General features: G+C 36.9%; 1 protein-coding gene and 1 non-coding gene across 4 annotated transcripts in view; both read right to left on the reverse strand.

Annotated features, from left to right (window-relative positions):
- The window catches only part of Cnot6 (CCR4-NOT transcription complex subunit 6), a 43,085-nt gene that overhangs the window by 18,128 nt on the left and 1,432 nt on the right, over nt 1-23,525 (reverse strand). For 2 of the 3 annotated variants that reach the window (XM_010623728.3, XM_010623727.3), the window contains exons 2-4: nt 18,135-18,248; nt 4,489-4,675; nt 3,078-3,163 (exon numbers count right to left, since the gene is read on the reverse strand). In XM_010623728.3, the coding sequence (XP_010622030.1) occupies nt 3,078-3,163; nt 4,489-4,675; nt 18,135-18,246 (385 nt within the window). In that variant the 5' untranslated portion in view covers nt 18,247-18,248. Of the gene's footprint in view, nt 1-3,077; nt 3,164-4,488; nt 4,676-18,134; nt 18,249-23,525 lie in introns of those variants that run through there. The other variant, XM_010623730.2, reaches the window with a different exon arrangement.
- Nucleotides 11,743-11,844, reverse strand: LOC117285429. Its single transcript, XR_004516462.1, has one exon. It is a non-coding gene; the product is annotated as a U6 spliceosomal RNA (small nuclear RNA).

Below are 23,525 nucleotides of genomic sequence, written 5' to 3' on the forward strand. Positions count from 1 at the left end.
TTTTTTTTTTTTTTTTTTTTTTTTAATACCGGGGATAGAATTAGTGACCCTGCCCTTGTGAGGCAGGCGACAACACTACTGGGCTAAGTCCCTGGCCCTTATGTAACATCCTCAACAATGGTGGTTGTTAGAAGTTAAGAAGTAAATTGGAGGGGAATGAAAGTAAGCATAGCTATAAAAAAGCAACATGGGAGAACTTCTGAGGATGTAGATGCTCTGCATTTTTAAACTGATAAATGTACATAATTAAGAGGCATGATGTGATTACCTCAATACATGTATAGGTTGTAGGATGATCAAATCAAGCTAAATGATATTATATACTTACTTCTTTGTAACCGGGACATTTAAAATGAATTATTAACTACAGTCACCATGTTGTGCCATAAATCAGAAGAACCTATTCCTCCTATCAGAACTCCATCTCCAGCCTCAACTACTGGTAATCACCATTCTGCCTTCTGAGTTCAGTTTTTAGATTCATACACATGTTCTGTACACCAACCATTCTGGTTTGTGTTACTGCTCTACAGTTTTGAAAGATGCTACCATTGGCAGAAACTGTGCAAAAGGTACAAATACTGTTCTGCATTACTTCTTACAACGCATGTGAATCTGTAAGTATTTCAAAATACTGTAAAAATTTAAAAGGGAGATGGACAGGGGCAAGAGGTGAGTACCAAAGGTCGAAGTCCTGTGGCCCTATGCAATCAACTTCAAAGAAAATGGTAAGAACTGACTCATGAGGCAGAAATACTTTAGGTCTGGAAGAGTATATATTGTACCAAAAGATACAACTGGATTAAGTGATACATTTTATCTCTTTCAAGTAACAGAAGCCACAAGAAATCAATGACAGAATTTTCTTTTTTTTGTGGTACCAGGGATCTAACTTGGAACCTTGCACTTGGGAAGCAGGTGGTATAGAACCACTGAGCGAAATCTCCAGCCCCAATGATAGAAATTTTCACAAAGAACAAGGATGACAACTGTTTTAAGAAGCAGCTGGCACAATATCAAAATGTAAGGCACCAAAGCTCCAAACAAACAACAACAAAAACCATAAAAACAGAAACAGGAGAGCAAGGGGTCATCAAAAATGAAGGTGCCATAGAAAATACCCTGCCCCTCTCAAGAGTATAAGTACTTTCAAAGGATTTAATGCACACTAAAGCAGTCTGAAAATGTGTAGACGATGACTAGAACTTCAAGTGAAGTTTGCAAATCCTTAATGAATATGGATATACTGTAAGGTTATAAAACTTTGAGCTGAAAATACATACAATGGTAGCTTTCCTATTCTATTAAAATTTCTTTGGCATTAAAAATTAGAAAATTACAAAACACTCCTCATTCTGGTGATCAGTATATGGATATACTTTGCTACATTTAGTACTTTTCTGTTCTTCAAATTTAGAACCAGGAAATTTAACAGAAGTTACCCTCAATTTATATTTCACAGACCTTTAAGAAGGCTGAGCCAGACAAATACATACCAAAAAAACTTACCAAAGAAACATTTACATAGCTGTTGAATATAATCTTTTCATTCATTTTTCTAAATTGTTTTTATAATACATAAGGTGGATTATAAAAATAAAAGCTCATCTTTTAAACTACATTTTAAAGAAACAGGAATGCAATTTTTGAAGGAATAACTGTTTTAGAAACAATACTAGTAGTACAGTAACCTGGCCAACACCAGCGAAGAATCAATCTGATTTTTAAAAAAATTACAAGTCTTGAGATATTTTTGGAATATCACTTTCAATTTTGCTGGTTTAAAAACAACTATTTCAGACACCTATGATGCCATATACTTGTAGTAATTACACCACTTGGGAAGTTAAGGCCGCAGAAGTGCAAGTTCAAGGCCAGCCTGGGCCACACAGTGAAACCAGAAACAACAGTAACAACAACAACAAACATTTTTTTTTCTGTAATAGTTCTTGCTGGACCTTATGACCCTGGTTTCTAACATATTAGTCAAGGGCTCATAAACCAAGCTTAAAAGTATATTCCCAATTTCTCATCTTTATTAGTAGGTCTTAATAGATCTTACTGTTTTCTTCAGTGCTTTATAAGCCCGTTTCTTTGTTTTTGTTGTTTTGAGACAGGGTCTCATTGTGTAGTTCAGGCTGGCCTTGAACTCATGGAAATCCTCCTGCCTCTACCTCCCAAGTGCTGGGAGTGCAGGCATGCCCCACCAGGCCTGGTAAGAATCATTTTTTTTGAAATTTGAACATAAGGGAAAAAGGTTGTGTTTTTATATGTACATTATATATATGTATACAAATTATAAATATGCATATATGAACAATAAAGTAAAAAAAAAAAGTAAGCCAGGCACAGTGGCTCACACCTGCAATCCTAGCACTCAGGGAGGCTGAGTCAGGAGGACTGAAAGTTTGAGCCCTGCCTGGGCAATTTAGCAAGACCCTGTCTAAAAATAAAGGTTGGTGGGGGGGCCTCCCTGGAAATAAAGCTCAATAAAAGTGTGTCTGGGGCCGGGGATTTAGCTCAGCGGTTTGGTGGCCTGCCTTGCAAGCGCAAGGAACCGAGTTCAATCCCCGGTACCAAAAAAAATAAATAAAAATAAATAAAATAAAAGAGCGTCTGTACTGGAGGAAGGTACACACAAGGAATATATCACCAGGGCATACAGAGCGCTGATTAAAACAAAGGCTCGAGAAGAACAAGCTTGGACTAGGAGCAGAAAGATTACAGAGCCAGGCATTTTGGTGTACGCCTACACCCCAGCTACTATGGGGTAATAACTTGGGTAATACTGCTGTACCCTGTCTTGAAATTAAATAAATACATTAAAAAGCTAGGAATGTAGTTTAGTTTGAGACCCTGAGTTCAATCTGCAATACCAATACAAAAATTAAAAAAAAAAAAAGAGCCTACAGCTACCAAATACATTAAGTAAGAAAGCCACTGAGACATACCTAAAAACCTATGAAGTCTGGCAAACAGTGAGCCTGCAAAAAATCTGGTAAAAGGATTCTCACAGGGCTTCTTTAAATTCAAAGACATACATAAAACTGTAAGAAGCACAAAGATGGAAGTTATACCTCTTAGGCATAAAGTCTGCAACTGAAACAGTTTTCCAAGCTCAAAAGGTAGAACTCGTAACAGGTTGTCATTTAAACGGAGCTCCCTGTAGATATAAAAATGCCAAAGTAAGACGACACATTAACTGTTAATAATGAAAAGCAACAATGTAATTTTTAGGACTATAAATATCCAAGAATGATAAAACTTTGCATTACATTCCAATATCTACTGTTGGGCTTCTTAAAAATAACTGTTACAGACCAACTTTTTGTAAAATACAGAAAAAACAAACTGTCAGAAAAACAAAAGTTTAAAAAAAGATAAAACACAAACTTCAAATTTTTTAAATTCTTAAATCAACAGATATGTAAAAATAATTCTCAATTGCAGTATTTCTCTTACTGTGTAGACTGGAAACAGACAGCCTGAAAACTGGCACCACTCCAGAGCAGAGTGAGCAGCACTGGTTGGTACAGATGCAGTCTATTACACGTGTGTAAGACAGAGGAAATACTTACACCTAACAAGTGAACTAAAAAATTATCAAATAGTGTCAACTCAAAGGGTTAATGATAGCTACATTTAATCAAATTTATGAATACTATTTTCCTATGTTTACTGAGATTTCACTTTAAAAACAGCATCTGTATTAGCTACTAATTACTATTTTAATAAATGTTCTGTGCAGTTAACCACAAAACAAATGATCAGATGCTCAATACTAAGATAAGGGTAATTTCCCATACTAAATTTTGTTTACCAAATTTTAAGTGTAAAGGAGAATCATTTCTATAATCCTTTTCTGAAATTTAAACAAACCTTGACCATCCTTATCAGAGCCTTCATCTGAGCAACAAAAAAACTAGTTCTGAATAGGTTCCTATTTCTTTCCAAATACATCACACAGGAAAACAGGCCCTGTAAGTCAATTTGCTCAGAGATCAAAAATGGCTGTAATATATACTCAATAACTGAGCCTAGAAAAATATGAAAAGGCTGGACTGGAGCAATGCAGGCCAAAAAACTCTCACAAAACCCTTACTCCTTTTTCCTAGAAGCCAGCAAAGAATCTGGTAAAACTATGGATAAAAGGCAGGTAAACTGGACTGAGTATTAAAGATACATGGTACACTCAACTGTCTTTGTCAAAAGTATATGAGATAATACAAGTGCCTTGTAGCTATTTATCTCACTTTGTCCAAAAATTTTGCTCCAAAAAGTATGTTACACAAAACACAGCAATACAATTTTCAATCATGTCATCTACTTACTAAGTTGATATTCAATCTTTCTAGAAAACCTTAAAAAAAAAGAATATAGTTATGTTTACTTTTCTTTAAATATGACTGTCTCGTTTCCTAACAAAATAAATGCTGTATTTATTTTAGGGGGTATATACTTGTTATGTACTAAGTAGATTCTACATACCTGAGTGAAACCATGTTTCCGAGTTCTGCCGGTAAACTACGGATTTTATTACAAGATAGGTCCAGATACACCAGATTGTGGAGCTTGGCAATGTCTGAAGGAATGCGGGACAGAAAATTGTCACTAAGATGCAAAGCTGTCAAGTGAGTTAATGACCACAAAGATGAGCTTAAGCTTCTTACTTTTCCTGTGAGAAAAAAAAAAAAAAGAAGAATTACAAAGTCGTCTCCACAATTTGGGCTGTGGGTTGAACATGATTTAAAAGCTTTGATCAGCAACTTGTATCATTATCCAAAATTGTGGGAAGGGGTTAACAGGGGAAATCTTACCTATTCCAAAACAATCTACTGCTAATCATTAAGTTATGAACTCTCTTCTTTGCACATTAAAGCAATGTATCAATACTGAGACTGTATCTTTAAGAACATAAAGGAATTTATCCTTTAAAATGACCTTAGGTACCAAGTATAAAAAGTATGAAGACTTTGTAAGTAGTGACTTAAGTCCAACATTCGAACATCATGTGTTAAGGTTTAGGTCTGGGATGTGGCCCGCAAAAATCTCAAGTCTGTGAAAGCTGAATGTGCTGTAAGGAGGTGGGCCTGGTCAGAAGAAACAGGACACATGGGGTGGAACTTAAAGGGTCTCCCGCCCTGCCAGGCTCCACGCTATCTCTTTGCTACCCGGCTGCCAAAATGTGAACAGCGTTCCTCTGCAGCAGGTTCTTCCACTATGCTGGCTCTACATTTCAGCCTGCCAACAATGCCCTGAGACTTTTACAAAGGGGAGCCAAAACATGTGGGCAGTGGGCATTTTGTCCCCAGAAAAGTGACTAAGACAGATTTTGCTAACAGGAGGAGCAGGGTCACTGCTGTGATGACCTGAACACACAGTTTAGAAGCCTTCAGATCTGGTTTGTGAAAGAACTCCAGAAAGGTTTGGAGATGCTGGCTAGAAAAGCCCTAGGATGATGTAAGCCAAGCTTAATGGGGGATTTTGGTCAGAGTCAGGATGTTTCAACTGAGAACAAGGATTCCAATGGCAGTTGGAACACAGACCATGCGTGGTATGTCCTGGCAGAAAATCTGTATACATTTTGCTTGTGTCCTGAGACTTTTTAAGAGACTGAGATTTAAGTGTACTGGACTAATTAATGTGACAGAGGAAATTCAAAAGCAGTCCAAAGTTCAGGCTGCGGCATGAGTACTGCTGATGGCTTTTAACCAGGTCTGTAGTGAAAATCAGGAACATAAAGCACATTTTTAAAAGTGTTCCATTAGGGTAACATCCCCAGTGTATGTGTGTGCATGTGTGATGTCTCATCTCGTCTCTTCTCTTGTCTCACACTCACTCTCTCTCTCTCTCTCTCTCTCTCTCTCTCTCTCTCTCTCTCTCTATAATCACACTCTCTCTCTCTCTCTCTCTCTCTCTCTCTCTCTCTCTCTCTCTCTCTATATATATATATATATATGTATATATATATTTATTTATTTATTAATTAAAAGGACAATGAACAAGTATAGGTCATGCTAGGAAAATCAAGGTGTCCTGAATATTCCAAAAATCAATGCAAATTTATTTTAACAGTCTAAAAAAGAAAGTTCTTATAACCGTCTAATTGGACAAAACACTACAACTGTGTCTGATTTCAAAAAAACAAAACAAAAGAAGAAGGAGCAGCAGCTACTCAGTTATAGAACTTCTTCACTTGATAAGGACCATCCATAAAAAGCTTAGGGGTAAAGTGGGCCGGGATTTAGCTCAGTGGTGCCACCTGCCACTGCCTGCCTTGCAAGTGCAAGGTCCTGAGTTCCATGATTCCCTGTACCAAAAAAAAAAAAAAAAAAAAAAAAAATCTTGGGGTAAAGAAATGAAAGGTTTTCCCTTAAGATCACAAACAAAGCAAAAATGTCCATTCTCACCACTCTAATTCAATGTTATACTGGTGGTTCTAGCCAGTGCAAAAAGGAAAAGAAATGACTTAGATGCTTGCTTTAAATGTACCAACAAACTTAACAGAGAAAAAAATAAATACATAAATTGTTTTGTCAAGCCATTAAAAAAAAAAAGAAATGACTTGGAAGGCAGAAATAAAAATGTTTTTATCTGTTAATAGCCTAACAATTATATAAAAATTCTATTGAAGGTACAAAAATGCCACCAATGCAAGCATGAGATACCACAGCAATAAAAGAAGTGTTTTCTAAATACAAGCAATGAACAATGAGAAACTGAAATTTAATGATACCATTTACAATACCATCAAAATTATGAAATATTTACTGGTAAACCTGACAATAAATATAATGGATTCATACACTGAAAACTATAAAGCAATGCTGAAAGAAATTCAAATACTAAGCAAAGATATAAGCTTCACAGATCAGAAAATTCAACAGCACTGCTAAAATGTTAGATCTCCACCAATAGTTGACAAAACACAATCCCAATCAAAATGCCAGCAGACTTGAAATCAACAAGCTGATATAAAATTCATATAGAGCATTAGAGATGCAGCTCTGTGGTAGAATGTAGGCAGAGCTTGAGCGACACTCCAAGTTCCATCCCAAGTATCATGAAGAAAACAATTCATACAGAAATCAAAGGGACTTTAGAAATACCAAAACTACTTTGAAAAACAACAAAACTAAAAGACTAGTATCACGTAACTTGAGGATTTATAAAAGCTATGGATGTATCCTCCCAAAACGGAACAATGTTAAGAGAGCTAACGCGAGGTATTCAGATCATGAGGATTAATGTTAATTCAGGGGAGGATTTATACATGGGAATCTGGTCTCTATACGCCCTCTCTCACACATGAATTTTTGCTATGAGATGCCCCTGCCATGTTACACATGACTGGAGGCTGGTCAATCCTTTGACTGCCTAGAAAGTGGGACAGCAAGGGAAAAATAAAAAAAAAAAAAGAAAATAGAGACTTGCATAATTTCAAAATATATGGGGGCCTAGGAGGTCAGAGCCTCAGAGTGGGCAAAGACAAAGACAAGACAAGCTTGCCACTATTTACCCAAATGGTTCATAGAGAGCATCAGATGACTCCACAGGCAGCTGATAATCCCGACTTCACGAGGATCTTATGCTACTGTAATCTTGCTTCTGAGTATCGTAACATCAAGGGGCCACTGAGGCCTTAGAATGTCTCCCAACAACACACATCAAGACAGGCCTCCCCAGATGCAGTTTCCCTTAATCGTGGACTTTGCAGCCTCCAGAGCCACGACCAAATATATTTCCATTGTCTATAAATTATCTTGTCTGTACTGACCTTTAAAGGAATATAAAAAGGACTAATAACTCTCAAAATTCAGTACAACACTACAGTTTTCAAAAGGAAAGAAAGATCTGAACAGACACTTCACTAGCGAAGTGGCAAATAATCATATGAAAAGATGCTCAGCATCAGCAGGCATCAGGGAAATGCAAATTAAAACCATACTGAGCCAGCATTACAAATCTAGAAGAATGGCTGAATTTAAAAGACTCACCATGCTACTATAGCTTGGTAAGTGAATGGGTCAAAGACATCTAGCAGGAATGAAGAACAGAACCTTTGCAACACAGTTTCAGCAATTTTAAAAGTTAAACATAATACTTACTGTAAAACTAATTCCATTCTTAGACATTTACTCAATAGAAATAAAAGCTATGCCCACAAAAAGACTATTCATAGCAGCTTTATTTACAATAACCAAATACTGGAAACAACGCCCATACATTTAACAGGTAAATGAATGAAACAAATGCTGGTGTATCCAGACAGTGGAAAACTACTCAGAAACAAAAGGAATAAACTACTGAAAAGCAACATGGACTAATCTCAAAGTACGCAGAGTAAAAGTAGACCAAAAACAACAAAAAGCACATGATATAAAAGTACGTTATTTATATATAAATTCTACAAAATGCAAATAATCTATTATAGAAAGCAAAACAACGGTTGCTAAGAGTGAAGAACAGATGGAAAAATGGGGAGAACTGAAGGGTCAGGAATGATGTACAGAGGACCACAGCACTGATTACGCCCAAAGCAGGCTGTGAGCAGAGCAGGCTGTAAAGAGTTAACCCCAGAATTGGCTTGTTTTGAGAAATAAGTCCAAGCAAAGCCTACATGACTAAATAACATAGCAGCTGAGGTCAGTGACTTGCACCCAAATTCAAGAATGATTTGTCTTTTCTCTTATAAGCCCTGCCTATGTTAGCAATGTATCCCTAGCAACCACATGTAGGCCTCTCACCCTAACCTATGATGTCACCAATAAGTATCAGTGGTTTTCACTGACCAAAGGGGTCTTTTGCTGCTTGCTCAGTACTGGCCATCCTGGCTCCCCGTATCTGTCTCTAAATTTTTCTTCTTGCCTTGCACGGCAACTGAACAGGAGACTGGAACCCACCACGGGGGTCTCCAAGAATGGTGAATATATACATTGATTGTTGTCGTGATTTTACAGGTGTACAGACATACCAGAACATATCACATTATCATTTGTGTAAGTGCATGTTCTTCCATATTAATTACTGTATACTTCATAAAACTGTAATGAGGTCTATCTTGACTCAAAAAGGGATTTTTCCCGTTTCCTAGTATATAATAATTAGAGTAGAAACAAACCATACACTATTTGCAAAAGAAATTTTACTCACTTTTCAACTCAAAATTGAGAAGTTGATATTCAATATGAATCAACTTGATATTTAATATGAACAAAGCATTTAATTATAACAAACTATTTACTGAGTGCCTATCATGTTTTGTATTAGTGCTCTACATTAAAAAAAAAACAGCAGCGAGTGTAAGCTTTTAAGTGGAAAAGTTTCTATGAAATTTATGAAAAACTCATTTAAAATCTGCAAATTTGTACATCTTGTGTTTTCTTACACAGGGCAATCCTATCTTGCCAGAACTGTATCTCCACTCAAAGATTAGGTGGAAAGGAAATTAGAGAAGGGAAAAAAAATAAGTATACAAACTCATATATACAACATATATCAGACATGGTGAAAAAGGAAGAATCAAAGGAAGGCTCACTCCTACCATGTATGGGGGGTGGGGGTGGGAGGTGAAATACATCTCTAAACACACACACATACACATACACACACACACACACACACACACACACCCAGAAGTTAACAGGAAATATTTAAGATCCAAAAATGAAGATACTTGTCAATTTGAATTTATTAAAAACTTAAACTTAAAGAGATAGCAACATGTATGAAAGTCAGAAGTTACATACATTAAGTGAATAAAATTTTCAGAATCTCTTCAACGGTGTGGTGATAGGATGGTAAAGAAAACAATGTCCCCACTTCTCAACTTTTTATGTGTATTTCAAAGGATGAAAGATAATAAAAATCAGAAAAATGAACAACAGATAAGAAGAGGTAAGTCACTTAAGAAAAAACAAAATATAGTCGGGGGGATATTTTAGGGGTCAGGGAATACAGCACCCTGCCTCACATACTTGAGGGTTGCCTGGGTCTGATCCCTCATACCACAATGAAAGGGCGGAGGAGTATTTAAATATAGCCTATGAACATCATACCCACTAAATAATCTTATGACATTTACAGTTGATACAATGCAAATAACTGTTACACTTTATTAGAAGAAAAATGTCTGTATATATGTTCAATACAAACATAATTTCCTCCACTATTTTTCACCCTTAGTTGAATTTATGGATGCAGAAAGCCAAGATATGGAGGGATGACTGTATTTATTTCTACCTACACAACAACAAAGTAAAAAGATTAAAATATAATAGTAACAAGGCTAAAGCAGAAACACATTCATTGTAGGAAAGGTATAACCAACTTGTATTTTGAAGCCAATCTCAATGCCTTATCTAGTAAAATTTTAAATTTGAGTATCCTTTGCCTATTGCAGTCCCACACTTACAGATTTACCCAATAAAAATACTTGCTAAGTATGCCATTGTATATTTGGTTAGTAGAGGGAGAAATCAAATAATATAAATAATCATTAAAACGGCACAATTATTCATTCATATAATGTAGTCATTCTTTTAGAATGTAGTTATGTAACACTGTACACAATGATGAAGAAAGTTGTTCATAATAAAAGAATTGTAAAATAAAATTATTTCTATTTTTATTAAAAGAAACTATAATTAAAGATCAGCTGGCACAGTGGTACATGCCTGTAATTCCAGCATTTAGGAGGCTGAAGCAGGTTGGCAAGTTCAAGGCCAGCCTGGACTAGAGAAAACAGAAGGCTGTCCTGAGCCATACAGCAGGACCCAGTGTCAAGAGACAGCAAAGCAAAACAATTGTTAAAAGGGGGGGAAAGTAATGTCAGAGAAAAAGAAACTGTACAGGTGAAGCAAGAAACTGAAGTTCCTCATCTCCTGCGAAAGAACAGCAAGCAAGGCTTCTGACAGGACCTTTGGTACTGCATCTACTTTTCCCCATAAAATTGCACAATTACATGCTACATTTCCCCCCTCCCTTTCAGTGTGGAATGAGGGATCAGCACCAAGGCAACCCTCTACTACCCCTGCCCCACCACAACATCCCCAGGCTGTACTATTTTTTCCAAAGTGACTCACTTGTTCTTATTTTTTTCCCATTAAGTTTATTGGTACATTTTAGGTATGCAACCATTATATTCGTCATTGAGATCTTATACTTTTACATGAAGTATCTTGGTTCTTATTTTACCCCACTCCCTGCCCTCCCTTCACCCCCCTCCACCCTTCCCTATTTACAAACCTTTTGTTTCCATTTTTTCCTTTTCTCATATTTTCACTTTTCCATTCTTTCCTTTCCCCTACTCCTTTAGCCCTTTTCTTCCTATTTCACTTTATCAATTACACAATTTGAGCCCTATTTACTCTTTAGCTTTTTTTTTTGAGACAGGGTCTCTTAAGACTTATCTGGAACTCACTATGTAGCCCAGGCTGGTCTCGAAATCATAGCACGGGAATCGAACTGAGTTCCTTGTGCTTGTGAAGCAGGCACTGGAACCACTGAGCTAAATCCCCGGCCCCCACTTTAGCTTTTCACATCAGAAAAATGATTCAGTATTTACATGTGTCCTATTTATTTCACTTACAAGTACGGCCTCAATGTCCATCTATTTAACTATAAATGACTCTAGTTTCTCATTCTTTATGACTGTGTAGTGCTCCATTTTGTAGAAAAAACCATATCTTCTTCACGCACTCCCCAGCTGATGGGCAACTGGGCTGTTTTCAAGTTTAGCTAAAGAGTATGGAACGCTTCACAAATTTGCATGTCATCCTTGTGCAGGGACCATGCTAATCTCTGCATCATTCCAATTTTAGTGCATGTCCTGCTGAAGCAAGCTCACTCACTTGTTCTCATCTGTTGCACATTTTCCTGTTATCTTACCTTTTCTTTTATTGAAACGTGGGGATATATTCTGAAAAATTCATCATTGTGATTTATGTCCTTGTGTGATCAGAGTAGTATTCCTACACAAACTTAAGAGGGCTATAGCATTACTGACCATTATATTCTTCCAGAACCACTATCATATATATGGTCCACTGTTAACCAAAACTGTTGGCGTGACTATACTCCTTCCTAAGCACACAAAACCTATGCTCATTTTTAATCAGCTTAATGACTTGAGAAAGGCTGGAATTATCCTGGCCTAGACTAAGAACCCTATTTTAATAAATGAATTATTTCTAAATTTACCATAAATATGTATTTTACAGATAATTTTTTCTAAATACCAGGAGATAGGAAGACTCTGAGTGTTCCCTAAAATCAAATGATAAACTATCAAAATGCCTAAAATTTGGATGCTTTAGAAGAAACAGAAGATCTTCATTATGTATTTGAAAATTTGACTACTCCCTAAAATTTATTGGTATGTCTCAAATCACAGTAATTCTCATAGGTGAAAAATGGCAAATACAATTAGCTGTCCAAGCTCACATTCCCAGCTGAGATCTGACAAGGTGACAGTACCTCCTCGTTCAGTGGCTCAGCACCTTCTTGTTATACTGTAAACACGTCCTTTCTACTGTCTATTAAATGGCACATTTTTATATTTTATACCTTTTGATTTTTCTACTTGAAATGGCCCCCAAACACACTGCTCAAAGTGCAAAGGCTCCTAACCACAAAAAGGGTAGGATGTGCCTAAGAAAATATACATAAAGTAACTTGATTCAGACATAAAATTAATGTGATGTTGGCCATAAATTCAAAGTGGATAAATAAGTCAATTTAAAGATACCAAATGGGGGGGGGTCTTCAAACAGAAACAGGTGCTAGACAAGCATATTACTGATCAATGAAAACAGGACCAAAAGTTCACAGGAATTTAACAGCATTGGTTCACATTTTGCTTATTCAATGTTTGTGGTGATCTCAGAGACCATAGCTACTTGACATTAATGACAACCAACTAAGACTGGAAAATGTGGTACTTTAAAATTTTCCTAAATCGCAACACCCGATTAAGTCAGGACTCAAGTTTTAATCTATAAGAGAAACTGCAACCTCAACAAAGAAAGACTGTGTCATGAGATTTACCAACTGGATCAACATGAAGATTAAATTACAAGCAGTACACAAAGGATGATTTTTGGCAGACTAAACACCATGATATTAACACAAAACCATAAATTAGCCAGGTGTGGTAGCACACTCCTATAATCCCACCACGCTGGAAGAGGAGGCACAGAAACTTCCTAAGATTGAGCCTCGCTTAGAAAACTTAGTGACTTAGACCCTATCTCAAAAGAAAACAAGAGCTCAGGATATAGAGCTCAGTGTGAAGATCCTGAGTTCAATCCCCAGTACTATGTGAAGAAGGAGGGGTAAATCTAATGAGAAAGGAAACACTCTTCATGCACCACAAGTTTAAATCCTAAAGGCAAAACACAGTGGCAAATATTTGCAAAACACAGTGGCAAATGTTTACATCACTCAACTCCGGTGGGAAGAAACTGCTTATTGAAAATGAACAAATCTCATGTAAGAAAATAATAATAATAATAACAATAACAATAATAATAATAATAATAATAATAATATATAAAAAAGCCTAAAAGTTAAAAATGGAAAAGCAAATACACACTGTACTTTCAATGTGTTTCATACATTTTCTAGGTTGAACCTTAAATCCCAAATTCAGGTCTGGGGATTTAGCTCAGTGGTTCCATTGCCTGCCTCCCAAGTGCAAGGTCCAGAGTTCAATTCCCGATACATACATACATACATACATAAAAATTTTTAAAATCCCAAAATTCAAGGGCCAGGGATTTAGCTCAGTGGTGCCACTGCTTGCTTTGCAACTACAAGGTCCCCAGTTCGATCCCCAGTACCAAAAATCCCAAATTCAAACACTGACAATATTTGGGTTTTTTAAATCTTTATTAAGTTTGTTGGTACAATTCAGGTGTACAGTTACATTCATCATTGGGATATTGAACCTTTACAAGACTTATCTTAGTTCTTATTTTTGGAGATGAGGTAGTCAGGATTAAAGTTATCAAGGGTTGGACCTAAATGACAGGACTGATGATTCTGAAAGAAAGACCTGAGCTGACAATTCTCTCTCCCCCACGTGATAGCCTCTTCCACGATTGATCTGATGCAGTAACCAAGCACATGCGATTAGTACCACACAAGTAGATGTGGCACCATGCTTTTTGGATTTCTCAGCCTCCAGAATCATGACCCAAATCAACTTCTGTTCTTAATAAATAACCCAGAAATCAGGTACTTTGTAACAGCAACAGAAAAAATGAATTAAGATAATATTATAAAAAAGACAGGATTTCTACATGGAGGGTTAGAGAATGAGGTCCGTTGGAGAAGCTCAAGGGAGACACTGGATAACAGAGATAATCTGTAACAGAGGGGCAAGCATATCCAGATACAGAAAATTAATCTGAAAGATGTATTCTCCAGATCAAATAAAGTATCTATTTGGGCCGCTGAAAAAGACGTTAATATGGGGGAGGGGGCCCAAGGTTTTACAGTGCATGGACAGATAAAACGCAATCAAAGTTTTACCTTTAAATAATCATATTGGTGGTAGAATTATTAGCACTATTATTCTGAGACTGTTGTGTGTTTAATACAGGATAAGTAATTATGGGACATTCGAACTCTAGCATCCCATATCCCTGACAACTAAGACTATTAAAGGAGAGCAAGTACTTAAAAGATTAACTAAAAAAATCTTGTTATCCTAAATTTGAATTCAAAGTATATCAGTGTGTTTTCATGTTTTAACTTTAAATATACAAATATACTTTAATCTCTAAAAATATTGTCATACACAACCTGGTCTCAGGTCTCCGTTTGGGTCTCAGCTTTTCCCCAGTTCCAATTCCCTGTTTGGTCGACAACTATAGGTGAGGAACACACTGGGGCACCACCTGTAGCCAACCCCACCCAGCACGCCTTGCTCCAGGACCTGGACCTAGACCAGCTACTTTGTTTTCTGTTCTCCCTGACCCAGGGAATGAACAGGGACCAATGTGAAAGAGATACCTCATCAGTTTAACAAGTGGGCAACCCGAGGGCTCTCACCACTAGTCCGTAGGCAGAGGAGCCCCCAGCTTCTGACTCATCTTTCCTTTGTTCACCCAAACACGGGCATAAGGCATAACACAAGATTCACCTGCTTTCCAATATCCCTTAGTACCTACTGTGGTAAGCAACTTAACCTCAGCTGTCTTAACTTTTCCCCAATATGCAATCATCCCTGAGTGCAGCTTCTCCTTTGTGCCTATAGAGGAGGCCAATAAGGCCTTAATTCTACTCTGGTCTCCAACACATATAAATACTGTATGTATGTAATAGTTGTACGAATATATTTCATCTTTTATTCATAAACATACAAATACACATGTATACATACATAGAGAGAGTGAGAGAGAAAGAATCCTAACTTCCTAACATATGGTCTTGAAATAACATTTTCAACCTAAAAAGAAAAACAGACTTCTTGGGAGAAAAAAATGTCTTATTTTAATTTTGAGACAAAAAATAAACCAGATGAGCCAAACAAAATCTTGTCATACCAATACCAAGTACGCTACCAAAATAACTAGGTTTGTATCTACAATCCAAAAATCAATTAAACAGCCTCTCCTTTAACCACCAAAAGGACAATTTAAGTGTCAATTTCAACAGAATTGCATTTTGCCAACTATATTTGAAACCTAAATGTTTAAATGTTCTAGTTAATACCAAAATAGTTGGGGATCATCACTCAAAAGTGAACAGCAAAATCAAAGGCTGGTAAGGAGTTTTAGGGTTTCTCCACAAAAACAAAGTCCTAAGTGGGGAGCCATGGCTCATATGCAAACCCAGAATTAAAACTACAACAGCTACAAATACATCTTACTGACACAGAGGTAGGCAAGGGTCAGCCTACTGAAACATTCTCCTTACCCTAATAATTAAAAGCTGACCAATGAGCTCCTATAACAGCTCAGGCAGTGACCAGTCAGGACCAGACACTCTTTTCAAGTTCGAATTCCTTATGTGCAGGGCAGATCTGGATAAAAACTTTTGAAGGGAACTTTTTCTATATTTACCCTTTTTGCTTTTTCTAGAAGCCACTGGCCTGACAAGCTCTTAGACATGGGTGCATTTCCCTTCTGCCTCAATCAGAAGTCCCAATAAAAGCCTTGCCTGCGCTTGTATTCCTGAAGGTTCAATCTTGTTTCTTCCATTTCTGCACCTAAGAACTCAGCCCTGGTTCCAATACTAATATTTTAAAAAACTAATTGGTTACCCTCAAAGGATGGTACTTTGTCTTGAAAACTGGTAACTGAAAGGAAAAATGCAAACATTCTTTCCTCATCTTTCCTATAGAAGTTAGGTAATCAAATAGTAAATGAGAGAAAGTACATACATATCTCAGCTAATGAACTGGTAGAATATCACTATTTTGCAACCTTCAAAGATTTAATGGTGCTGGCAACAAAAAGCCTTAAGGCAAGCATTCAGATCCCATGTGACTCCAGAATAAAAAGTGCAGTACCACCTGCAGGGTATCGCCTGTAAAATATCACCCTAAATCCTGTCAAAGGACCTATCTCTGGTTCTGTCAAGCCTCTGGATCCATCTGCAGGAAATGTTGAATTACAGCAAGAATATACAATCTGCCAAATACACACTGCAGAGAAACAATAGGTCAAACTGCTCAGGTTCTTCACCAGGTAACTTGCAAGGGGAAGAAAAAGATGGAGGGGAAACCTGAAAAAAAGAGACATGCTAGATAAAAACGGAATAGGGTAGGGCTAAACTGTAATGCTTAGGTAAACAGCATTTGCTAGTAACACTACAAGGAAATGACGACTGTAAGTCAGGACAATGGCTACTCCTGAGAGCAGTGTGGATGTTGTGATTGGCTGTGGCACATGCAGAGTTCTGGGCAAAGCAAAAAATGCTTGACCAGGGCAGGGTTTAAAGGCCTTGCAACAATTCATTAGTATATTGTACGTCTAGCGTTACCTATTTATTTTTTCATAATAAAGGCTTTTAAAAGTCAATGATTAGTAGAGAGCCATCCAGCTCATCTGGCTATTTCCAAACGACACAAAAACTCACCACCTATTCCCACGAGAACTAACTGTGGACCCAGGATTCAATGACCTCAGATCCCTAGACTCTTTCAGTACCGAATCATAAGAAACTGATGCTAAATGAACCACCTGAAATAAGTGACTTAGCAAGAAGCCTAAACCATTACTCCACATACAGTGTATGTGTTAAGAACAGAATAAAACAATACAGTGACTGTTATAAGACATTCACCCAACAGCTTATCCTCCATTAGGAGAGGTGGTAAAGCTATGACTGCTAAGAATGTTACTTTAGAGGAGTCTCCCCTTTTCTTTCCTGTCTTGTCCACAGAGCTTTCCCCAAAGTTCAGAGTAGGAAGAGAACAGATTCAAAATTGCCATCAAGTTCCTTGCATAAGGTAGAGAAGAAAGAGTACAACAGAATCCCTTTAGCCTCAAAGATATAATGGTCTTTAAGCACACTGTAGATGATCCTGATGTCATAAAACAGGAAATTTCTCAATAAGCAAAGATGTAATCCAAAATGTGTGACTACAGAATATCAATTTACCAAAAACATTTGAAAACCAAATTTGGTTGAATACATCTAGGCTGCATTAAGATAAAAGGTAACTTCAAGATCTGCTTCAGCTCTTTAAGACTGTTTCTGAATAAAGCTGTCCTCAAGAGATTCAGACTGAAAAGTAAATAAATACAGAAAAATAAAACTATCCCCAAACCTATACAGAATAGTCATTTTACCCTATTAGAAATGTATTATTTGAAAATGCAAAAGCTTAATCCCACTTTATCAGAGAATTAACTACCAGAACAAACCTCTGGGCACTAGGCATTTCGTATGTCCCATTTTCATTTTTGATATTATTATCCCTATTTTATAAAGGGACTCTGAAAATAAGACAATAAACGATAGGTTTTGAACTTTGACTCAAACCATGTTCTTTCCAATGAATCTTTCTGCTTCTAAGAAAAATTGGCATTTGTAAATTACAATCACTACTGGCTTTAGAAAACTGAATTTTCTACCGTATCTTTATTTCCATACCATAAATTCATGCTTCCATGTCTTACCACTTATTTCAAGCTCTGCCCAATGTGACTTCTTTCCATTTGCTGCTTCCTCAGAGGACATAATTGTGTACATCCTCCGAGGGTCAGGGGGCTCGTATTTTTCTTTGGGCATACCTAATGAATGAAGCAAAGAAACTAATCAGAATTTTGAAGAGCCAAACATATAGAACAAAACCTTTTAAAAGCAGACACCCGTATTATGATCTATAAATACCATTTCCCACCTTAAGGCATTATGAATTCTTTGGAGAAATCAATGATTCCAAGTCAAGGATTAGACACATATAAACAAGCCTTGAAGTCACTAGGGGCGTGATAGTTGTGGAGAAGACAAGCACTAGTGTAAACAGGGTTCCGCTGGCTAAACAGGACAATCCAAGTACTACAATAACACCTACATCTGAATCATGAACTGCATGGATACTTTTTGTTGCACTACTGGGGACTGAATCCAAACCCTTCATAATGAGTCACAACTCCAGTCCTTCTTACTTTCTTAAAATTTGAGACAGGGTCTCACCAAGATGACCAGGCTGAGCTCAAACTTGTGATCTTCTTTCTAGAGCAATGAGACTGTACGCATGCACCACTACACCTGGCTTGAATTAAAACTTTTAACTAAAATAAAATCAACTAAGTCACCCGAATATTGGAAAACCAAAGCATTTATTGTGCATTTCTGCCAGAAACTAGGTGAGTGAATGTTCTTTACAGAACTCCAGCTAATAAATGCAAAGAGTTACATAATTAGAAAAATCATTATTTTATAACTACTTATGAAATAATGAATTCAGGCAATGATCATTAACAGTTAATAAAACCACTGGGGGAGCAGAGGAAACCATAGAAAAATTAACTGCAAGACCTGAAGGCAACAATCAGTCTCATTCAGACAAGCAGCCATTCTGTGCCTCCTTGACGAGACCACAGGAAGCACATAATACTAACAGGCAGTAGGGTCCTTGCCCTTCTTCACTAAAACATCAACAATGAACCTGAAGCAATAAAGCCTCTCTAGACTGGCACCAGTCTACAGAAAAGGAAACAGAGAAACACACTTAAAATAACCTGAATACACTTAAAACTGCATACTACAGAACTGTATGCTTGGTTATGATGGTACTTTTAAACATATTTTACAATTTAAAACTTTAAAAACTTTTCACAGCTAACAAGATGAAGAATACAGACAGCTCTACATGGTTAAAGACCCAATTTCTTCAAATGGCATATAAAAACAGGGATGAGAGGAACAGATGGAATAAATTATTTAACAGACACAGCAATCAGATGTAGTATGAATTTCGCGAGGCGTGATGGTGCATGCCTGCAATCCCAGCACTTGGGAAGCTGAGGTAGGAGGATCGTTATGAGTTCGAGACCAGCCTGGGCTACATACTGAGTTCCAGGTCAGCCTTGACTACATAGTGAGACTCTGTCTCAAAAACCAAAGGGGGAAAAAAAAAGTAGTAGGAATTTCAACAAATAAAGCGCAAAAAGACATTTATGAAAATCAGAGAAATTTGACGATGAACTAAGTATCAGTTAATAATAAAGACATATTGTCTATACTGCTTATTTTTAAATATCATACTATTCATTTTCCTGAAATCCCTCATCCTTATCTCACCTTATCATATTCTTCTGGATATATAATCTTTGTTTAACAAATTCTTTACTTACTCCATACATACCCACACAGCTAAATATAACCAGGGTAAAACGCATAACCCTGTGAAAAAATGAGCTCGTCAGCAAGTACCAAAATTGCTGCCCAGAAATGAGACTGGAAATTCCAAGTCTGTCCTGGACTCCTAGTGGCTTATCTCTTCAAACCTGTTAGACTTTTACTTCTCTAGCTTCCTTCTCAGCTGATGACCTTACTTGTATTTTCTCACTGAAAAAGGAAGTCAGAAGAATTTTCTATAAACGCCCACCTACACCCATCTATACTCTTGTTTATCATGAACAAACTGTGTACAATTTAGCACTGAATCTGATTGGACACAAACTCATCCCATCATCCTGCCTCTTCAAGGACAGCACCTTGGCAATTTTCTCCTTTCATCATCTCCATCTGCTGGATCTTGATCTTCAGCACACACATATACAGTATTACTTCCCCTCTTAATAAATAAATAAATAAATAAGGCTTGGGCTCATTTCCATCTCCAGCTGCCTTGCCTCATTCATCACTCTACAGCAAGGCTTGTGTATGGTTCTGCCTTCTCTTAGCTAAACCCATTCAACTTAGTAAATATTAACATTCTACCAAAGAACTTCAAAGAAGAAACCCACTGACCTCGCATTCTTACATAATACCATCACTTCCTGGACCCTTTAAATTATTTTATGATCTACTTCTGCTGTAGGTGATCACTCCACCCCAAAAACACTTATTTCTTTCAGCATCTAGGATACTGTTTCTCTTCCATTTCTGTAGAGTCCTAGTGTTTTACTGGTTCTTCCTGCAGAGCTGAAATTATCTCCATTATACCAACAGAAAACTGAAGTCCTAAAGATTTGAGCAATGTTCCAGACTTACAAGGCTGGAAGCAGCACAGTCAAGCTATAAGGGTATCTGATTACAAGTTAAAGCTCCTTAAATTATGCTATACTGTCTCCATGCTGGTGGAAAGTGGGAACTGTGTTTCAGATAGAAATGGCTTTTGACCATTTATTCAAAGCATAGAAGATAAGAAATCCTCATTAACTGTTTGAGGTAAGAACATAAAAATGGTAAGATTACTCACGAGCACAAGACATAACAGCACATCTAAAACACGGCATATTATACACTGATTAAAAATTATTTCTTTATATGCAAATGTCTTCAGTTTAGAAATACAGCATTTCAAATTCTTCTAGGCAGAGAAATCACCCAATTCAAAAAGATGTAAAGAACAGATTAAGCTGGGCGTGGTGGCACACGTCTGTAATCCCAGCACTTTGGAGGCTGAGGTAGGAGGACTGCTATGAGTTCAAAACCAGCCTGGGCTACATAGTGAGTTCCAGATCAGTCTGAACTACAGTGAGACCCTGTCTCAAAAAACAAAAAAACAAACAAACAAACAGAACAGATTGGTTAGTCCTGTCTACTGGACAATTTGTTGAAATAAGTGCCCTTTCTGAATGACATGACTATACTAGTAATAACCTAGGAAATATGAAATGTTGTATAAGGGCACCAGAACACAGATAACAACAATGAAATGCCACAACAAATGCTTCTTATGCTTACAAAAATTTAAGTACACTTAACTAAATACAGTAACTGCAAATAAAGACATATGGAAAAGACACACAGATAAAAAGGAAGACTCTAGAACTAATGGAAGGAAGTGCCTAAATACTAAATTTTCTAAAACAATGTTGAGACTAAAAACAAGTAACAAAAGAATACATAAGCACATTCCCAACAATATTAAAAAAGCAAATAAAATGTTCTCATAGTAAAAAACAAAAAAGAGGAATGCAAAGAAACTACTGTCTAAGGTGACCATTACTCTGTAATTCAACATATCTACATTTAGTTATTAATCCAAAAGAAATAAAAAACATACGTCCACAAGAACATACATATATAAATGCTCACAACTTCACTCATAATTCCCCAAAACTAGGGCTGGGAATTTAGCTCAGTGGTTCTGCCACCTGCCTCACAAGCGCAAGGACCTGAGTTCCATCCCTGGTACCAAAAAACAACAACAAAAATTCCCCAAAACTGAAAGCAACTGAAATGTTCATCAATAGTGAATGGACAATCAAATTTTAATATAGTCTCACAAATACTGATCAATTAAAAAATGAATTGGTGATATACACAAAAATATGGATAAAACTCAAACTGAATTAAAGAGACTCAAAGGGATTCCATTTATATGAATTTATAGTGATAAAAACTACAATCATGTTTGTACCTAGACACTGGATATCTCAATTGGGATATGGTTTATAAGAGTATTTATACTGGTCAAAACTCAAATTTTGGGTTAAAATCTAGTCTGTAAAAGTTATTAAAATGGAGTCACTAATGTCCCCTGACAAAATGGAGCCAGATGGTCATGAAACAGGGGTCCTCACAAACTTACTCATGTGTAACTGACAAAAATTACATAAGAAATTCCTCAAAACCACAGTACAGTGTTACTGTATTCACTTATCCAGTTTCAATCATCCACCAACTGTGGCCTGAAATTAACCAGAATAATAAACCAAATTAAGATAATTATGCAAAATGAAATAAACAATAAAATAATAGAGTAAAAGTAACAATTCATATTCAAATTGTGCATGTTCTGAACACTGAGCAAATCTTGCTTGGCCCATGACATGAGTCACATCTATAACCAGCACATCCATGGCTATTTATATACACTACACCTCCCTGCTAGTCATTCAGTAACCACCTAGGATACCAGACTGACTATAGCCGTATCACAGTGCTTGTGGTCAAGTCATCTTTATTTTACTTAATAATGCTCCCAGAGAGCAAGAACAGCAATAGTGGGAATTTAGATACACCAAGAAATGTCATAAAGTGAATCCTTTAACTGAAAAGGTGGATTAAGGAAAAATAAATTCCAATTAGTTTTGCAGTTAATGTGTTATTGATCTACTGTGCTTAACTTAAAAATTATACTTCATCACACATATGTATCTACTGTATAAGGAAAACCAGTATATATAGAACTTGGTACTACCTCAAACTTCAGGTACCCACTGGGAGTCCCGGAACATATAGTGTAAGGGGAAGGTTACTGTACTCCAGGTAAGCTGCTTAGACACCACACAGTCTTCTCCACTAATAAGGTATCGCCAACTACTGTAACAAGCCCCATAACCAATGGTCTTCAAGACAGCTGAGTGGACTTTTCATCAAAAGCTTCCCAGAAGCATGCCCCAGACAGCAACTGCCTCTGGTTTGGAGAGGTCTCTCTGTTGTTAATTTTAGGTTGACAATATTTATCATGTTATATGAATCTTACCTCAAAAGTATTCTATACTCAAACACCCGGTCTCATGTAAGGACAGATGAAAAATTTTCCAATTATTAAGCAAACATACAACTCATGTACTTTTTCTAAATAAGTACTGATTACAAAATCATTGTTGGGACAGAAAAAAAATGCGACCCTAAATGACTCCCCATAAGAATGTAGTTAAGCTGGGCGTGGTGGCACACAACTGTAATCCCAGCACTCCGGAAGCAGAGGCAGGAGGACTGCTGTGAGTTCCGAGGCTAGACTGGGCTACATAGTGAGTTCAGGGCCAGCCTGAATTACAAAGTGAGGGACCGGGGATTTAGCTCAGCGGTTCGGTGGCCTGCCTTGCAAGCACAAGGCCCTGAGTTCAATCCCCGGTACCAAAAAAAAAAAAAAAAAAAAAAAA

This window comes from Fukomys damarensis, unplaced genomic scaffold (assembly GCF_012274545.1).
Source record: "Fukomys damarensis isolate Sample0158 unplaced genomic scaffold, DMR_v1.0_HiC HiC_scaffold_9, whole genome shotgun sequence".
In the NCBI taxonomy this organism is placed as follows: Eukaryota; Metazoa; Chordata; class Mammalia; order Rodentia; family Bathyergidae; genus Fukomys; species Fukomys damarensis.